Raw genomic sequence first — 17,748 nt, forward strand, 5'->3', positions numbered from 1 at the left:
CAAGATACAAGTCATAAGCTTCATAATAAGACCTTTGCAAAGTGATGGTACGGGTAATTGGATTAAAACGTTATTTCATAGCTTTTTTTTTTTTTCAGCTATCGAAAAATAACCTTTCTTGAGTCACCTTAAGACTCACACTTCAACTTTAATTAAATAAGATTTTGTCCATCCTTTGAACATCTTTCACTTGTATGCTAATACAGCCCTAGAAAAAAGAAAACAATCAGAACTTAGTATGCTGGTTCGTTAGATAACATCCAAAATAGAATTCAGTTCCTGACAACCTTCATGAGCACGATACTGTAATCTTTCTGTTAATCAAAGTCCCTTTGTCAAATTACATCTGCAATGACTCCTTTACACCATGCTATTTCCCTGCTCTGATGCACTTCCGAGTTAGCCCTTTCAGCGGCAATGCATATCTGACTAACTGTGCTGACTCATGAGTTGAGCATCAAACACTACTTGTAGTCTAATTAGCGTGTCAAATTAGGCTTGAAATGCCAGGCTATGCCACAATGTTGGATATAACAGGCCTCAGTCCTGCAAAACTGCAATAAACTGCCTTGGTGTCTATTAAAGAACAATAGGCTACACTGAGAGATTGCTTAGAAATCAACCTAGAACCTTTTTCACAGTTTACCAGAAGCCACGCATCAAGTCTTGGACTAATTTGCTTGTAAAAGTCTCTGGATAAAAGGGGACACAGATCTAAATGGTCAACATCTATGACAATCCTAGACATAAGGTACCTCAGAGCCAAAGTATGATTAAAAGTGCTCTAAAATAGTTTGCGACAGTGGGATAAAAAGTGCTGAATTTGCAGCATGAGGCTGCTCATAAGACTCTGACTTATTGAAGTCTCCAGGACTTTGAGGTTTTCTAGTCCCACAGTAACAAAACATTGTCATCAGCATTCTCACCACATGCTAAAGACAGTAACAAAAATAACACTGGGCTCTAACAAACACATAGTTTTCCAATTTATACCCAAGTCAGATTAGATCAATAATTTTAATAAGGAAATCCTTGTAGGAAAAGAAGAGTTATAATTTTCCGATTATAATCTGATGTTATCATGACTTAATAATAATTAGCACCTCCACATAGAAATATTTTTTCCCCAACAAAATAGGACACAGTCCCACCAACTTGGTTTCTTTTGGCTCACAAGACTGTGGATTATAAATTCAAAGCTCCCCGTAACGTGTGGTGTTTTTTCGCAGCATCTCCCCTTCAGTGAGTTAGAGTTTTAAATGTTTTCCTTAATGACAATCAAAAATCATTAACATTATAGCTAAAATGTAGAATTTGGTATCTCTTTTACTCACAGTGTGGCTATTGTTACCGCAGTATTATCACCACCACTATTGAAACAGCCCAATGACATCCCAAGCAAGGACAGCTGCTAAGATCGCTTGCTTTATATATCTCTCAATCACACGGGACAGCAGTCACGTCCGGCCACCCTCCTCATCACCCGTCTGCCACACACGTAGGCCCCAACAATATGCTTCTGAATGGCCGACCTCTTTAGCTCTTGGCTTCCAACCGAGATGAAGACGAGGGCGAGCCAAATGCTTCCTCAATAGCAGCGGGCATTTTGATGGTGTCCTCAAAACGGAGGGGAAGCCGTTCGCCCCAACAGCAGATCATTGTCTGTTTGGGGATGGCCACCGGACGCCCGCAGAGAATGACATCATACTCTTTAATCAAACAAATCAATTCAGGACAAGCGCCACTGTCTGTCCACCCTTTCACTGATGCTGCCCACGTCTCATGGCCACCCAGACACCACTTGGCAACTGATGCAATAGAAGTGATGTGCTGACAGAGTATAAAGACATATAAAGATGCAAGATGATCTATTTAAATAAGATGCCAAAGGAATGCTTATTCTAAACATCTCGTGGAATTCTGGGGTACATCAGCTGTATTGAGTGCCGTAAAAGTGACGGCAACACTTAAGCTGACAAGCAGACAAACTGGTTTGCAGATTTGTTTAACTAATGATACTGTAAAGTCCAACAGGGTGCATAATGACAGGTCATGCTTAAATGTAGTCTGTGTTCTCATAAAGATGATGATATGGAATTAAACCGGTGCTTATTTTCAAGTGCACTGGTTTATCTTGCCTGGCAAGTGGCTTTGTCACAAATCTCAGAAAGAATAACAAGCAGCTATCTAACACCTGTGTGAAATGTAAAAGAGGATTAGTAGGGAAAAGGGTTCAAATAACGTCAAAGACACAACTTTCAAATGTGTTATGGATGCTAAGCAATATGGTACTACCATGGTTGAAGGATCAGAGCTCAGCAAGCTAACATCCACACTGTCCAATTTTAAAAAACTCACAGAAGAAAAATTGGCTTCTGGAGATATCTGGGGATGAGTGTGCAGTGCTCAAACTGGGCCAGTCAGATTTGGAGAATGAGGGTGGAGAAGAAAATGTTCTCACATTTAAGACAATTCTGCTCAGCTGCTTGGTACAGTACAGTACATTCTGTCTCGATGAGGCCTTAATAATAAGACTTCCCTGGGTGGCTGCCAAGTCTAGGCAGTGTTTAACAGCCTTTCTTTTGCCTTCTCTCTCTTCCTCAATCATTCGATACATTAGTACTCGGTGAAAGTAAGCTTCATGGTTTTCTCCATGGATTGGTTGATGGAACAAGTAGGTAAAAAGCACAGATAAAGAGTGTTCCTTCCAGTTACCTTTTGCTATCTCCATATCCTGCTATCTTCCAGTTTTGGCTCCAGTTGAGAGCAGGCAGTCTGAGCACCCAGCAACTTTGCGTGACCTACATGAGTTCAGTTCTATCATGGCAACAGATGAACCACCTTTCAGCTACAAGTTAAATTGTGTGCAGTGTTTTATTTCAGCCTCCTGGCAAAAACCTTGGAGCAGTTTGCTCAGCATTTAATGTGAGATGTAGATTTGCTACACTGGCATGCACATACAGCCGTTGCATAAGCAAAATCAAACTATTGTACATTTACCATGTACACATGGTATATTTAAACACACAGGCTGCCAGTAATCCATAAACAGAATATCCCTGCAAATTTCATGAAGCCAGTAACCAAGGGCTCCAGGTTGAAAGAACTACTGCCAAAAGATCTGCAAGCCTCTGGCTCTTAGAGAGAGGTCATAGGTGATGAGGTTGCTCTGGGTCACTAGATCTATATAAAACACATTTAACTGTTCATCTTAGTCGAGTATTAGCAGGTGTTTTTTGAAAGATGGCAGCACCTCTGTAAAATCTCTGCTCTTTGTCACGTCACCTTATGCAACAGTGGGTTGAAGCATGCATAGGTGGTCTAGGGACACAACGTTTATTTGATGATGATTTGGATGCACCAGACTGTGCCACAGTATTTGGAATCAGCCACATTCAGGCCTGATGTTAGCCTAACCAGGTGAACCAAATCCATATTTGCAGATGTGTGTGGTCCACCTGTGTGTGTTGTACGTTATGCCGACAACTGAACAAAAAAAGGGCTTAAAATGAGATAGTCTTGAAAATCTCATCTGAGCCGACGGGATTACTAAGTCTCAAAGAGCCTTACAACTGAGACAGAGTACAAATGAGCAGTTTGTAATGAGGACTAGGGGTCTTGCTCAAGGACCCCAGGTTCTCACAGCTCACAAGCTTCTGATCAGTAACCCACAGCATTTACCACTGAGCCACCACTATGCCACAGAAATGTACAGCCAAGTACTGTAGCATTAATGTCCCTTAAACACCAAGCAATTCAGCTAAATAAATCCAGACAATACTTAATTATAATACATAGCATCATCTTGGGAATAAACAGCTAGCGCCTAGGGTCTGTAATGTGGGAAAAAATGAAGACTTTTAATCAACTTATAATTGGTCTTTAAAGGTACTGCAAGTGGGTCCTTCTTTTGCCAAGCAAAACTTCAAATCTACTTGTAGCACTTTTTCTCAACATGGTTTAAACATACAACTGAGTTGAAGTTTAAACTTTTGGTCAGTATTTATGTCTGACTTTTTTTCTGTTGTCCAGTGGATCATTCAGAACGGTTAATCACAGAATGCAGGCTTGAGGGCTTTAGAAATGAAAACAAAACAAAACAAAACAAGGCAAGATTTCAAAACCATAATCATTCTACATGTGACAACAGTGTTTGCACACACAACTTCACATATTTGTTGGAGTGAACAGCAGGTGTGAGTGCAAATCAAGCTCAAGTGGCTTAATGGTACTAGTTTCAACAGGCTAACAATGCTAACAATATCTGTGTGAAAAGATCACATTGGCTAAGAAGCCAGCTTAACAAAGGCAGTGGTAAAAACAGTCAGTCTGCCTTAAAGCTAAAACCTAGCCAGATCACCTTGTAAAGTCAATGTTATGTTTTGAACAAATGCTGGGCAGAGTGAAAAGACAAGTCAGTTTGTAATCAGATACTTCCAAAATATCATCATCCAAACAGAGAAGAATGCTTACACACTTACACGTTAAAATTTACTTCTGGACCGGCCTGATCCATCCTGCTAACCTACTTCTAGTTGGAATACTAATCAGCTGAAAACTGCTTGATGTTGAGGATGGTTGCGCATGGACAGCCTGGAGATACAAGGAACTGCTGTGGATGGTACCACATGGAAACGATGAAGATGGCTTTGGACTGCATTTGCCATGAACAGTTTGGCATCACCATCAGGGACCAGTTGATAACTTCAACAAGATGGACTTTAAAACTAGAATAATTTGGCTTGCTATTTTATTTATTTTGCTATTTATCATATTGCTTTAACCAGCTTTAAAATATGACAGTTAGTAATGTTGGTATTTATAGTGAATGAATAAAGAAGCTGAAAAAGGATGCTAAAAGAAACCCATCTATAGGATTCAGATGACTTCTACACGCCAGAATTTATTGTGATTTGGAGCATATGTAAAGTCATGTGTGAAACAGAAAGATACGAGAGTGCTAACAACTTGTCTAACTTGCCTTTTATGACTGTGTTCTTGGCGTTTAATAGTGTTCCAATTTTTATGTCTTGCAACTGATTATTACCATTATTATTATTATTATTATTATTATTATTATTACTACTACAACTGAACTGCTCATAGGTGATTTATTGTCAAGATAAAAATACTGTGCTGCTTTAAAAAAATGCTTTGTAGAATCACATTTCTAAATTCTTAAAAAACAGCAGATCTCATGTTTCTTGAAGCAGATCAGCCAGTGTGAAGAAGATCTATTTTCAGACATTTACCTCACCCTGGAGTAAATAAGCAGCTACTGTCATAAAGGCAGGCAAGATGCTATTACAGATATTGTTGATCCCTTTATTCCTGCTCCGCTCCTTTGCAGCCAGTGCCAGAGACTGAGGTCAGTGAAAGCTTTAAATGGATTAAAACCCACAGACATGCACAGTAAGTCATGTGTCCCCAAGGTGGAGGTGCAGGAAAAGCTCTAGAATGGGTAAAGATAATGGCATAAAAAATAGAGTTGTAGTGAACATGTAGTGAAAGAAATGAGAAACTGTCAAGTGTTCAAAGCTCAGAAGTTTAACTTGAAGGGTCCCTCCGAACCCTAAAAAGAAAGTGAGTGAATAAATGAATACGATTTGATAAGGCCATAACAGGCTCATGTGCCAAATATTTGCATCATGGAACCTGTCTGACTCCTGGTCTGGCTCAGTGGTGATCATTCTCACTTGCATCATTTTAATTAGTGTACAATATCAACCTGCTTTCAGATTAAGGATATGCATTTGTCTATATTATTTATGTCTGTTGGTTTTTGGAGCTTATTTATTACACCAAAGCCTAAATGAAAATGCTAACCATGTAGGTCCACAGGCCCATGTGTTTCCAACATGGAAGACAAAAAGAGCAAGGAAAAAAAAGAAAGAGAAAAAACCACAAATGATGATCAGATTACAGCACCATGGACTAACATTGCATGGAGGACTGGTTCTGTAAAGCTCTCTAGCTCGCGTGCCTCCCACGTGGGGGTCGGCCAAAGGAACGAGAGCCTGTCAGAAAAATGCCTGCAGCTCGGAAAATTCCGTAAACATCATGCTTGTCTTCTCATTGAGTGTGCAAGAGGCCAAAGGGACATCTGCATGAACTATGTTCATTTGCATATAACAAGAACCAGGGGAATAGATCTTTGGACTCATTTTCTGATGTGCTGCTGCCTGCAGTGCAGAGGTGCATCTCGCTCTGGTCCGGTCAGTGCCAGTGAATGCACAAGAAGAATCCCAGACATTTAGTATCTTCTCATGAATTGTGAATTTAAATAGTCACTTAAAAAGATTATTGAGTAAGAGCATGATAACATATAGCACACAAAAGACCATACTAATGAAGTTATTATCAGGCTGATTGCATGAAAATAATCTTAGCTATCCATGTGCGTTTCACGTGCAAAGGAGCTCTGAAATGTCCTCACTAAAATTTATGGACGGCTAGTGTATGCGTGCTGACTGCTTTAAATTACTTCCAGACTCTTGCTTGTTGCCTGAGTAGGGTGCTAGGAGGGCTGTGTCTCATTCAAAGGGCTGCTGGGTCAAATCCATGGGACAATAAAAGTCAAGAGAGGGAGATTAGAGTAATTGAATCAAGCATGCAGTGGATTTTTTACAGGAATGGAGGGTGTGTTACGGTAATGGAGCAAAACTCCATGTGGAGATGATTAACAAGATGGGGTGGAGAGGGGGTTCATGAATATCGGTAACCTTGCATGTGATAACCGAGGTACAGTTAATTGCAACACAACCTGGGGTTGCAAGAACATATGGGCTTTAGATGGTGATGCGTACTTTGTAATGTTACACAATAGTCCAACACCATGTTCTACCCCATCAGGAAAACTAAAGAAGGTGGAAATTGTGAGGCTGAGGCAACAAGGTCAGTTTATACTTCTCTAGACCCGTTCACAGATTCCCAGCTGAAAGCCACCATGACATATAATCTCAAGTGGACCTGCTCTGGGGTTTTCATCCAGTGTGTTGATGAAGCTCTCATCCAGGTGCCCAAACTACCACAACTGGCACTGCTTAATTAGGGCAAGTGGGGACTCTACACTGAGGCTTAACTGGTGAGCAAAGCTCAGATCACAGATATCATCCTACTTTAATCACCAACAACACATCAATGATGATAGAAGCATGTAACACAGGTGTCCCCTACCTAAACCTTATGTGAATGCCAGTGCTCTTTATTTCCAACAACTATGGAAAAGATCCCGAGGTACTTAAACTCTTTGTCCTGGGGCAAGGGCTGCCCACTCACGTGAAGGAAGCATCACACTCTTTTCTGGTAAAGAACCATGGCTTAGGAGGCACTGATTTTCATCACAATTCACTTCAGGTTCAGCATAAAACTTACATGTTGGAAGTCTTGTTCTTAATTTGTCAATAGAACATCATCTGCAAATAACAGGGACAATACCTCAAGCATACTTCACACCTGTCCGACCTTGGCTGTCTCTTTATACCCTTTCCATGAAAACCACAAAAAGGAATATAGACAAGACACACCTATTTCATTGTCTGAAGCCAAATACTCCTGAGGTACCTCTCATAAATTTTAAAGCATGAGACTGAATTGGTATACACTCATCATCCCTCACAATGCTGTAAAAATATTAAAGAGTTGGTCCACTGTTTCTCAGCTTGTGCATAACCTTGACCCAAGCTTTTCCTGGGAGTCTGGGGATTTTGATTCCCATGTAATTGGAACACACCCTCTGCTTCTGTTTTTCAAAAATAAGGACCACTAACCAAGTTGGCCGGTCCAGAGGCTCTGCCCCAGATCTCCATGCAAAATTCATGAGACATGTTTACAACACAACCCTAACCTTGTCCAGTGCCCTCAGGATCTCCAGCCGAACCTCAACTACACCTACAGTGATACAGCAGTCAAGGTTTCTACCCACCATAGTATGTGGAAGTCCCTGCATACCCTGCACCTGCTAGGCAGGACTTGTGCAAAGCCTCCTCTCTGCCCCTCAAGGTGCTGAATAATTTGCAATAATATCTTGAGGTCTCTGAAGTTTATTCTTCCAGAGTGAAACTCTGCAACTGTTTTTATCTCACCACAGCCCTTCTTACTTGCCATTCATCTGAATCAGGAAAGCCCACTGTGAGCATTATTTAGACGCCCTCTTTCTTCAACTTCCCTTACCAGTGGTGTGTCCTAAGGCAACCTCCATGACAATATTCCCACCAGACCTTCTTGCAACCACCCCTGCAACTGGGGACTTGCCAACTCCAAAAGAGTCCATGCAAACTCCCTGGTCTCACTTTGTGCAAGGCAAGAGTTCTTACGGAAATAGGCGCTAAATGTGCCTTTAAAATCCCAAAAATGCCATTTCTAATTTTTAAAAGTGTGGCAGCCCTGGACACATGGTTAACATTCAGATTCTGGAAAAGAAAACCAATTAAGATCTTTATAGAATACTGCAGGCAGAAAAGATAACTTCAGGATGGGGACAGGATGGTCAAGAGTGTCTGTTTTAGGAGGTGCGAGTGGAATAATAATAATATAAAAAATACCTCACACCTCTAGTACAAACACATAATAAAAAGGGTAATTGCTATGTATGCAGAACATAATGCAGGTGTGTGGATGCACACATGAGAATGAATAGGGTGTGGACACACGTGTATATACATACTAACAAAGCTGAACATAAAGACCTACATACACACCTATTCACACAAAGCCACCAGCTGACATCCCAGCCCTGTGCATTGTTCTGAACTCAGCAAGTGTTTCACTTTTCTGTGTGTGTTTGTGTGTGTGTGTGTGTGTGTGTGTGTGTGTGGAGTGAGAAAAAGGGTTGAGTGAATGGCTAAACCCCCAGGCTTTGAACACGTAGTGACACAGACATTTGCACTTTACTGGCTTCAAAGCCACTTGGACTATTGCATAGATATTCCTCAAACAAGATGCACAGGAAATTCATACTATACTACTGTGCATGCACACACACACACACAAACAGACACACACAAACAGACACACACAAACACGTGCGGTACCTCCAGAACCGAGCTTACATGTTTTTCTGACGTTTGACACGGGGGTAAAGAGCCGGGACAGGCTGTGGGTGAACTGGCTGGACTACACAATTCGGGGAAAGGGTTTGGGATGGCGGGCAGAGATGATGTCTGAAACTGCTGCGCTTCTTCTTGTAGCCTCCTGTAGAGAGAGAGAGAGAGAGAGAGAGAGAGAGAGAGAGAAAGTAAGTTAGAGTAGACAAACAGAAACAGGCAGAAAAGAATGAGTGAAAGAAAGAAAAAGTGGAAGAGTCATTCAGACAGACAGAAAAAAGAAAAAGCAAGAAAGAAAGAAGGCAAAGAGAGTGCAAGGGATAAATTGAGAAAGAAAAATGAAGAGGAAGAAAGAGAGAGAAAGGAAAAGAAAGGATGGAGAGAATATGGGGTCATCAATACATTTTATTGGAAATGGAAAAAAAACAAAAACAAACAAAACAAACACACAAGAACTAAAAAAAAGTAATGAGCTCAAAAGGAAAGTAAAATACATTCAATATGATACCATACAGTTGCATAAAAACTATGATTTATTACAAACAATGGGTTTAGTGCAAGCTGTGACCTTTAACACAGCACACGCACAAAAAAAACAAAACAAAAAAACAAACACACACCCAGCTGTGATGATTTATGAAGTCTTCGAACATCACTGATCCTTATTCCAGACTCGGGGTCAGAATGTCCTCTTAAGTGTGAAGAACATATTCTTCTTTTCTCTCTAAGCTCTGCGTGCTTGGAACACTATCAGCACACGCTGAACTTGGACTCTAACCTTTCAAGTTTTAACATTTTGCATATAATTAAAACTCGAGACAAGTCTTGTTTTTCTAAGCTGTGTGAGAAATCCTCTTGTTTAAATGAAATCGGTCTGAATGTTCTCTTTGCACGCCATTCACTTCGAGGAAAGAAAGACAAATGAAAGAAACAAGAATTTCCAGGTAGACTTCCTGGCGTTTGACATTTTAGATAGTCTGGCACCTTGAACATGTTTTTCCAGGAACCAGGATGAAGTAAGAAAAACGTGTGCTTGTTAGTCACACTGAAAGAGGTGTGGCCTCTATCCCTGTCACACCCATTGAACGAGGTGTGGTGTCTGTGCCTGTCAGTCACACTGAAAGAGGTATGGTCTCTGTCCTGGTCACATCCATTGAAAGAGGCATGGACTTTGTCCCTGCCACACCCATTGAAAGAGGTGTGGCTTCTGTGCTATTCATGTGCAGTAAAAGAGGTGTGGTGCCTGTACCTGCCAGTCACACTGAAAGAGGTGTGGCTTCTGTGCCGTCCACGCCCATTGAAAGAGGTGTGGTGTCTGTGCCTGTCAGTCACACTGAAAAAGGTGTGGCCTCTGTCCTGGTCACATCCATTGAAAGAGGCATGGCCTCTGTCCCTGCCACACCCACTGAAAGAGGCATGGCCTCTGTGCAATTCATACCTAGTAAAAGAGGTGTGGCCTCTATGCCGTTCATATTCATTGAAAGAGGTGTGGCGTCTCTGCTTGTCAGTCCCAGTTAGAGAAGCATGCCCCTAGTGCCTGTCAGTCCCAATAAAAGGAGGTGTGATCTAAGTTCCTGTCAATCCAAATGAAAGAGGTGTGGTCTCTATGCCTGCTCTAAGGCATGCCCTTATTGATGGTCAAAGTGGAGGAGGCATGGTGTATATGTCTGTCAGTCTTAGTAAAGGGGTAATGACCTGTGTGCCTGTTTGTCTCAGCGAAGGAGGTGCACAGTTTTAGATATGCTATAACGGATTCTCTTTCTTTCTCTCTTACTAACACGCACCAGCAAAGACACACACACACACACACACACACACAAACTCTTTGAGTCATCACTGACCAGGGGCCATGTGGGGGTGTTTTGGACTGGAACCCTTTGAAGTAGGGTCACACACTCTGAAGTGTGTCTGCTCTGAAGTGTGTGACACAGAGGTCAGCGCTAAGTTTGACTGCTAACCTCCAAGTGAACCCATGTTAAAAGGATCTCAACCCACACACACACACACACACACACACACACACACACCAGTTGATCACGTACCCTAACTCAGCAAAGGTAAAACAACAGATTACAATATATGCCAAAAAAGGTGAATACTAAATTAAAGATGCTAAAGCAAATGGATACAAAAGTTTAAACTTCATTTCTTCATTAATGAAGGATATGAAAAACATGCGAAAGGTGCATGTACTGGGAAACCTGTCGCAAATGTTCACACTAATAATTTAAAACGGATACTTTCTAACCAGCTCTTTAATCATTCTTCATTCTATTTCAGAGACTCACACAACCCGAGCAACACAATAATCTAAATACTGTCATTGTGATAAATGACATCATAATGGATGTTGTTAAGGTACTGTGGGTATCGAATATATTTGATTTTTCAACTCTAAAAAGAAGCAGCTGATTTGATCAAACTTTACGTTGTACCTCTTATCTTGCTGCATTAAATACTTCAGTAATTTAAACATTAAAGAAAATTATACCACATTGCTCACGAATTCTCGATTCTAATTGGCCAGATGATTGATGATGTACTACTCTAGACCAGTTTCCTGTTAGTTAGTGTTAGAATTTTAAACGCCACAAATTGGATGCTTTAAGGATTTTAATCTTAATAAATATTTTTTTCCAAGTATAGTGAGGTATAAGGATAATGACAATGATCACGATGACAGCTGACTGTTTTGAAGAGGAAACGGAGCTCGTCAGTCTGTTTAACATCACTGTGCATGAAATCGCTAAACCTTAGTTTATTTAACTTCAACTTGCAAATGGAAGGATGTTTGTGCTCTGAAGTGCCATCTAGTGGATGCTGCTTGTAATCCCACAGATATATCTGTCTATGTAGATGTTTTGAAAGTGAGGCATATTTGCACTCTAATATTAATTATATAAAGCATTCTGTGAGAAGATACTCATTTAATATTCATGTAAGGCGTCTCCAGTGTCAGAAATTATTTAAACAGTTTTTTAAAATAATTATTAAGGGAAAAAGTTAACAAGAAAATTTAAATCTAGAAGTATAATGTGCCATTTATTAATTTGATTATTCAAATGTGACATTGGTCTGGTTCTGTTCAAGATTTTCTTTCACTTTTCTATTTCTTGCTCGTTAGGGATCAAAATCAACATCCGTATTTCAGTAAAGTTGCTATGAGCTAATTTTTTGATAAGCATGCTATACAAATTCAAAAGCACTGAACTAACACTTGATGACAAGGTATTAAATGAACACTTTTGGAACAAATGGAAGTGTGGGGGAAAAATAAAACAGCTTGGCTAAAACTGTGTTCAGGCAAAAATGGTTTACAGTCCAAAGATATAACATGACATTAAAAGCAAAACAAAACCCAGGAAGAAACTGCTGCAGCTGGGCTTCATCTGTCAGGAGAGAGCTGGAAAGTGTGTGTGTGTGTGTGGTTTGTAGCAAAGTAGCGAAACATTCTAAAAGTAGACTAGGTATTAACGAGTACAAGGATTATTTTGTTTTGGAAAGAGCCACGGGGCGTGAAATTCTTCAGCTGGTTTGACGTTTAAGTGCACATGGGTTGCCCGAGTCCTAAATGCTAACCGTGTGTGTTTCACCATATAAGTACCACCAAAGTTATCTAACTTTTGTCAATCTACTGTGGATGAACACACACACAATGTTCACAAGATGAAATAAACTGTCAGAGGCATTTCACTATTAACAATGTGCCCCAAACCACACACACAGAAAATAAAGCATTTGGCTCAATTGACTATATAGGACATCATTGTCATCATCAGTCCACTGTGGACGTGTCCAAAATCATGCAAACACCCTTTTCACTGTGTAGGCCAGATCGGAAATGTCTCAGTCAAGTGTGTCCCAAATTACACCCACACACTCGCACACATATATACAAACACACACATACACACACACAAACGTCTCGCCATCACCATTCCACCTTGGATGCGTCCCAAACCACACAGTATTCTCTATCATCCTATGACACAAATGACCCAGATCTCTCTCTTTCTCTCTCTCTCTCATATATATATATATATATCTCTCATTTTGTGTGTGTTTCTTTGTGTGTGTTACCTGACAGCAAGGATGTGCATGGGCTGGGAGCGTCGCAGTCTCTGGTGCGGTGAGATGGGCTGTGTGTGCGTGTGGGTGTGTGTGTGCTGGCCGTTGTGTAACAGGGGAGCCGACTCGCACTGCACACTGCCCACGGGGTACAGACTCTCAAACGACGAGTTCATATCGTTCACCAGCGCCTCCAGATCCACGTCATCCTCTAAGACAGAGACAGAAAAAATACTGAATTAAAAAAATCTTTAAAATGCTACCACAAAATGAAATAAAAGGAAAAATCACGTCTGAGGTGATGTTTATGGAACGCGGGAGAAGTGTAATGGAACTATCAAGTAAGTAGGAATTCCCAGTCGGAAACTTGGGCGAGCTCAAGCCTGAGCAAGTCTGCTAACATAAACACACCTGACCTCCTGGTTGAAATGCTAACCCAAGAGCTCACAAAAAAAATAAATAGAAGACTTTTTTTTCCCTCCATGTATAGTAGTTTGTTAGCAGGGGTTTAGCAGGCCAACTTGCTAACAAGAAAATTGGAACAGGTTTACTGAAGTGAATTTACAACAAAATGTTAGCATATGTTGGTGAAGCAGATGGCTATATGCTAACAGCATAAACAGCACATTCTACCTTGACTAGAGACTGCGTCAGCATGAAGCAAAAAATATATAAATAAGTAAATAAACAAATGAAGTATCCTGTATGACAGTACTAAGGTATCAAAAAGTATGTAATGTAACAGCTTAAACTTATCATCTGTGTCATGTAATGTAGCTACAGCTAAAACTTGTTTCTAAATAATGACAAGAGGAGGGGAAATAAAGGGTTTAAAGGAAAATGTTAACGTTTTTAATATCCATGTTTTGGTTACATTAGCCACAAAATTGCAGAATCTCGACTGAAGCCGAATTTATTAAAATGTACGAGACTGCATTTCTGCATCTTACCACAAGATGTCGCCATAGATTAGTTTTTCATGTTCAACTGATACAAGTACAGGAGACACCACTTCAGAAAAAAAGCTGTGTAAAAAACAATAATCCTTAAAGTAGGAGATTAAAAGCGGAAGGCAGGACGTAATACACTGGATATAAAAAAAAAAAAAGCCTAAATATTCTTTTGTGAGGTAAAATATGAAACCATAAATCATGTCAAGGCTTATTTTCCACCTTCAATGCAATACCAGCTGCAACAACCTCTTGTATTCTAGGGTGAAAAAAGTACCAAAGTGAAAATGAAAAAAAAAATTAAATAAATAATAATAAAAATCCCAGCCCATCTACAGACAATCACAGCGAACCATGTCTTAGTTTGATGAGTCCAAAATGTACAACTGTTTGGGCATCATTTTAAAATAGATTAGACACAAAAACAAACAACAAAACACCACAACCACAGTGAAGCATGGTGGTGGCAGCACCACACTATGGAACTGTTTTTCTTCCAATCTGACTTGGATTAAATAACTGAACTAACCAAACATTCAACACAGTTTTAACCAGTGTATAGACTTTTTACACACATGTACAGTATACACATTTACTACTGGCATCATAGGAATAGAAATAGAGGTGGTTTTAAACAATGATTTGAGAGGAATGTGTCAAAAAGTGCTGTCTAGCTGTTTCTTTCTTACAGAGTGACCTGTACAACTCAGGAAGCTCTTTCTGAAAATGCGTCAGCTACCTGCATCACTGCTGGCTAATCCCACAGCATTAATAGTGGCAGGTAAGCTCTGCTTATGGATGCTGGGTTATTAGATCCACTTCAGTGACACTGAAGTGACATGCTACTGATATCAGGTGCTGTGGGGTTTTTTTTTTCTTCTTTCAAACCCCAATAATGTCTTCTGAATAGCAGAAAATCACAAACCAAATGATCAATTAGGACTACAGTCAATGACGCCTAAGTGAACACATGAACAGGAATGAAAATAAGAGCACGCTGTTCGTTTCCTTTTCTCTTTTAGGTGCAAACAATTTGAGCAACAAAAATCTATATGATTTAAACCAAACGATTTTTTTTCTTCACCATACTATAGCTATCCTTAACACTAAGGATCATTAAGAAGTTGCTGTGATTAGACATGTATTTATTAAAACCACAAAACGAACCTAAAGCCCTCTGCAATGCAGCTCAATTTGCAGCACAGATACAAAGAATTTAAGCAAAGCCTTTTCCAATCACAATTTTAAATCCAGGTAGGAACCTGTCATGGTATAAAACTGTGGTGCGTTGGCAAGACAACTGACAACTGAAGTGCTGACTCACAGGGTAATAAACAAAACTGCTATTTGACTGCAGGGAGCAATAAACAGGGTTACAGTGTAGCTGCTTTAGAAGAAAGACAAGAGAAGAAAGTGCCTCAGTCATATACATATAGATTTTAATAAAAACAGAGACATTGGCAGCTTGATGGGATCATTAAATGCAAAAAGGCCATCAAATACAAAGTGATCCCTCTCTGTATTACACGCATAAACAGAGTGCTGCAGGGATGACGTGTTTTTATAGCCCCACTACTGAATTAGCATCACCCTAGATACATGAACAAAAAACCAGTAGGATTTTTCTTTTTCCCCATCGGCTTTTGTATTATTGCAGAAAATAATTTCTGTGAGCAACTTATAATTCTTACACAATCTTCACAAATGAACACAGTGATAAAGCCTAAATACAATCAATAAAAGTCAAATTAAAGCTAAAATTAGGCTATAAACCAGTTAGAGCATAGTCTAACGGCTGCGACGTCGCCACCACTTAGCTTCCGATAACTCTTTCAGTCTTCACTGAAAAACAATAAGGATCCGTGCTGTTCTTTTATTGTGGATGTATTCAAATGAATTAATGTTATTACAAGACTGTAGATGATTTTACTGTCAGCAATCGTCTTTTCCAAAATATTTTGAGCTTGGTGTGAACCACAGACATTTAACCAAAAACCCATTCAAAAATCCCATTGACTTTGGGACAATGGAACAGGAAGAGCATAAATACAGCACACCGCAAGATTAGTCAGGAGAGTTGATGGTGGAAGTTTCTAGAAAGGAGCAGATTTTTTTTTTTTGGCCGTCTGAAAGACATTGATGCCTAACTCCTTTTGTGGCACCGTACAGTTTATTTCTTTATTCGGATTGGTTAGAAGGTGTTGATTAGTTTTCCCTAACAGCAGTTCTGATAATAGTAATGAAAATCACACAACACATTAAAACACAGTGCAACACAGGGACTTGTATGTTGGACGCTTCACATCGCCTGTCTAATAATAAACTGCTGATATGATGACAGTTTTTTTCTAGCATGAGAAAGTCTTCGGTATCTGGTTTATCTGTAACATGCCAAGCTTTCTTTCTTCTTCTTTTTTTTTTTTTTTTAAGAATGACTGTCTATAGCTTCTACAGACATATATGTGCGTACAGGAACAAACTTGTTTTGCAGACATTCCCAGAGTTGTTATTTTATAAATGACAGTTGTTAACATAGTAAAATTGCTGTGGTATTAGAGAAACACACTTCAGAGGGCAATGTCATAGGAAAGTAATAAAATCCGCTTCACATCAGGCCACATCACGCCACCCTGTTGTTGATTATTTCTCCGACAACAGCACACCCCCACGTGTTTCATTCCTTACGTGACCCCTGAGGTGAGAACAACTTGTCCTGCAGCATGCAGACCACTGTAATCATATTACTATCCACTGAAAGCGCATGAGGCGTCTAAATCAAATCAGCGGGAGAGTTCCACAGATGGGTAATACTTCCCTGAAAAGGCACCAGCTGATAAGCTGAACCCTGAGCAAAGTCATATGTGCTTAGCTTACTGCACAGTCGGAGGCTTTGCAGAAATGAGCGATTTTTTATTCCTGTACGTTCATGGCCTTCATTAGGGGGGAACCACAGCAGATTCACAAGCTATAGGCGATATTAGTACAGGACATCATCTGCAGCTTTACAAGCTGTGAAGATTATCGTCTAATTTTATGGGCCTGCACGAGAACCAAATAGAAACGAGTAGAACCTCCTGTGCATTCATGCAATTATGCAATCAGCCAGTGCATAAAATCAGGTCAAGAGCTTCAGTTAATGTTAATGTCAAACAAACAATGTGATCTCATTGACTCTGGCTGGCTGGAGTTCAAATCTCCTTGGATTTTCACACACAACAACAGTCTCAAGATTTTGTTCAAGTTCAGAATGGTGGAGAAAAAAAAAAAAAACCCTAAACATGTGAGGCAGTTCTGCATGTGGAAACATCTTCCTTAGAGATGAGAGATGTCAGAGAATAGCTGGACTAGTTTGAGCTGACAGACGTCTACAGTATCTCAAATAACACAGAAAAGCATCTCAGAATGCACATAGGTTGTACCTTTTGTCTGATAGGCTACAACTCAATTTTTCTACATCAGTCAACTGCGCAATTCTCAGGTCGTAACATGAAGCAGAATCACTTTGCATTGTTTTATACATAACCATAAACTATATCTTTAGTGTTCAGAATTGTTTGGCCATGTTAGTGGCTTGTTCAAACCAAAATTTATTTACTATATCTGGACCTCAGCCAATTTTTAGATGCTGTAAGTGATGGATCTGATATTTAATATCGTTATTGTCAACATCCGAAATATGAAAAACG

At 39.9% G+C, this 17,748-nt stretch overlaps 1 protein-coding gene across 4 annotated transcripts in view; it reads right to left on the reverse strand.

The window, feature by feature from the left end:
* The window catches only part of grb10b (growth factor receptor-bound protein 10b), a 66,641-nt gene that overhangs the window by 18,984 nt on the left and 29,909 nt on the right, over window positions 1-17,748 (reverse strand). For all 4 annotated transcript variants that reach the window (XM_058383460.1, XM_058383285.1, XM_058383368.1 and 1 more), the window contains exons 4-5: window positions 13,125-13,323; window positions 9,051-9,192 (exon numbers count right to left, since the gene is read on the reverse strand). In XM_058383460.1, coding sequence (XP_058239443.1) covers window positions 9,051-9,192; window positions 13,125-13,323 — 341 coding nt within the window. The remainder of the gene's footprint in view (window positions 1-9,050; window positions 9,193-13,124; window positions 13,324-17,748) is intronic.

Source organism: Hemibagrus wyckioides, linkage group LG01 (genome assembly GCF_019097595.1).
Source record: "Hemibagrus wyckioides isolate EC202008001 linkage group LG01, SWU_Hwy_1.0, whole genome shotgun sequence".
NCBI lineage: Eukaryota > Metazoa > Chordata > Actinopteri > Siluriformes > Bagridae > Hemibagrus > Hemibagrus wyckioides.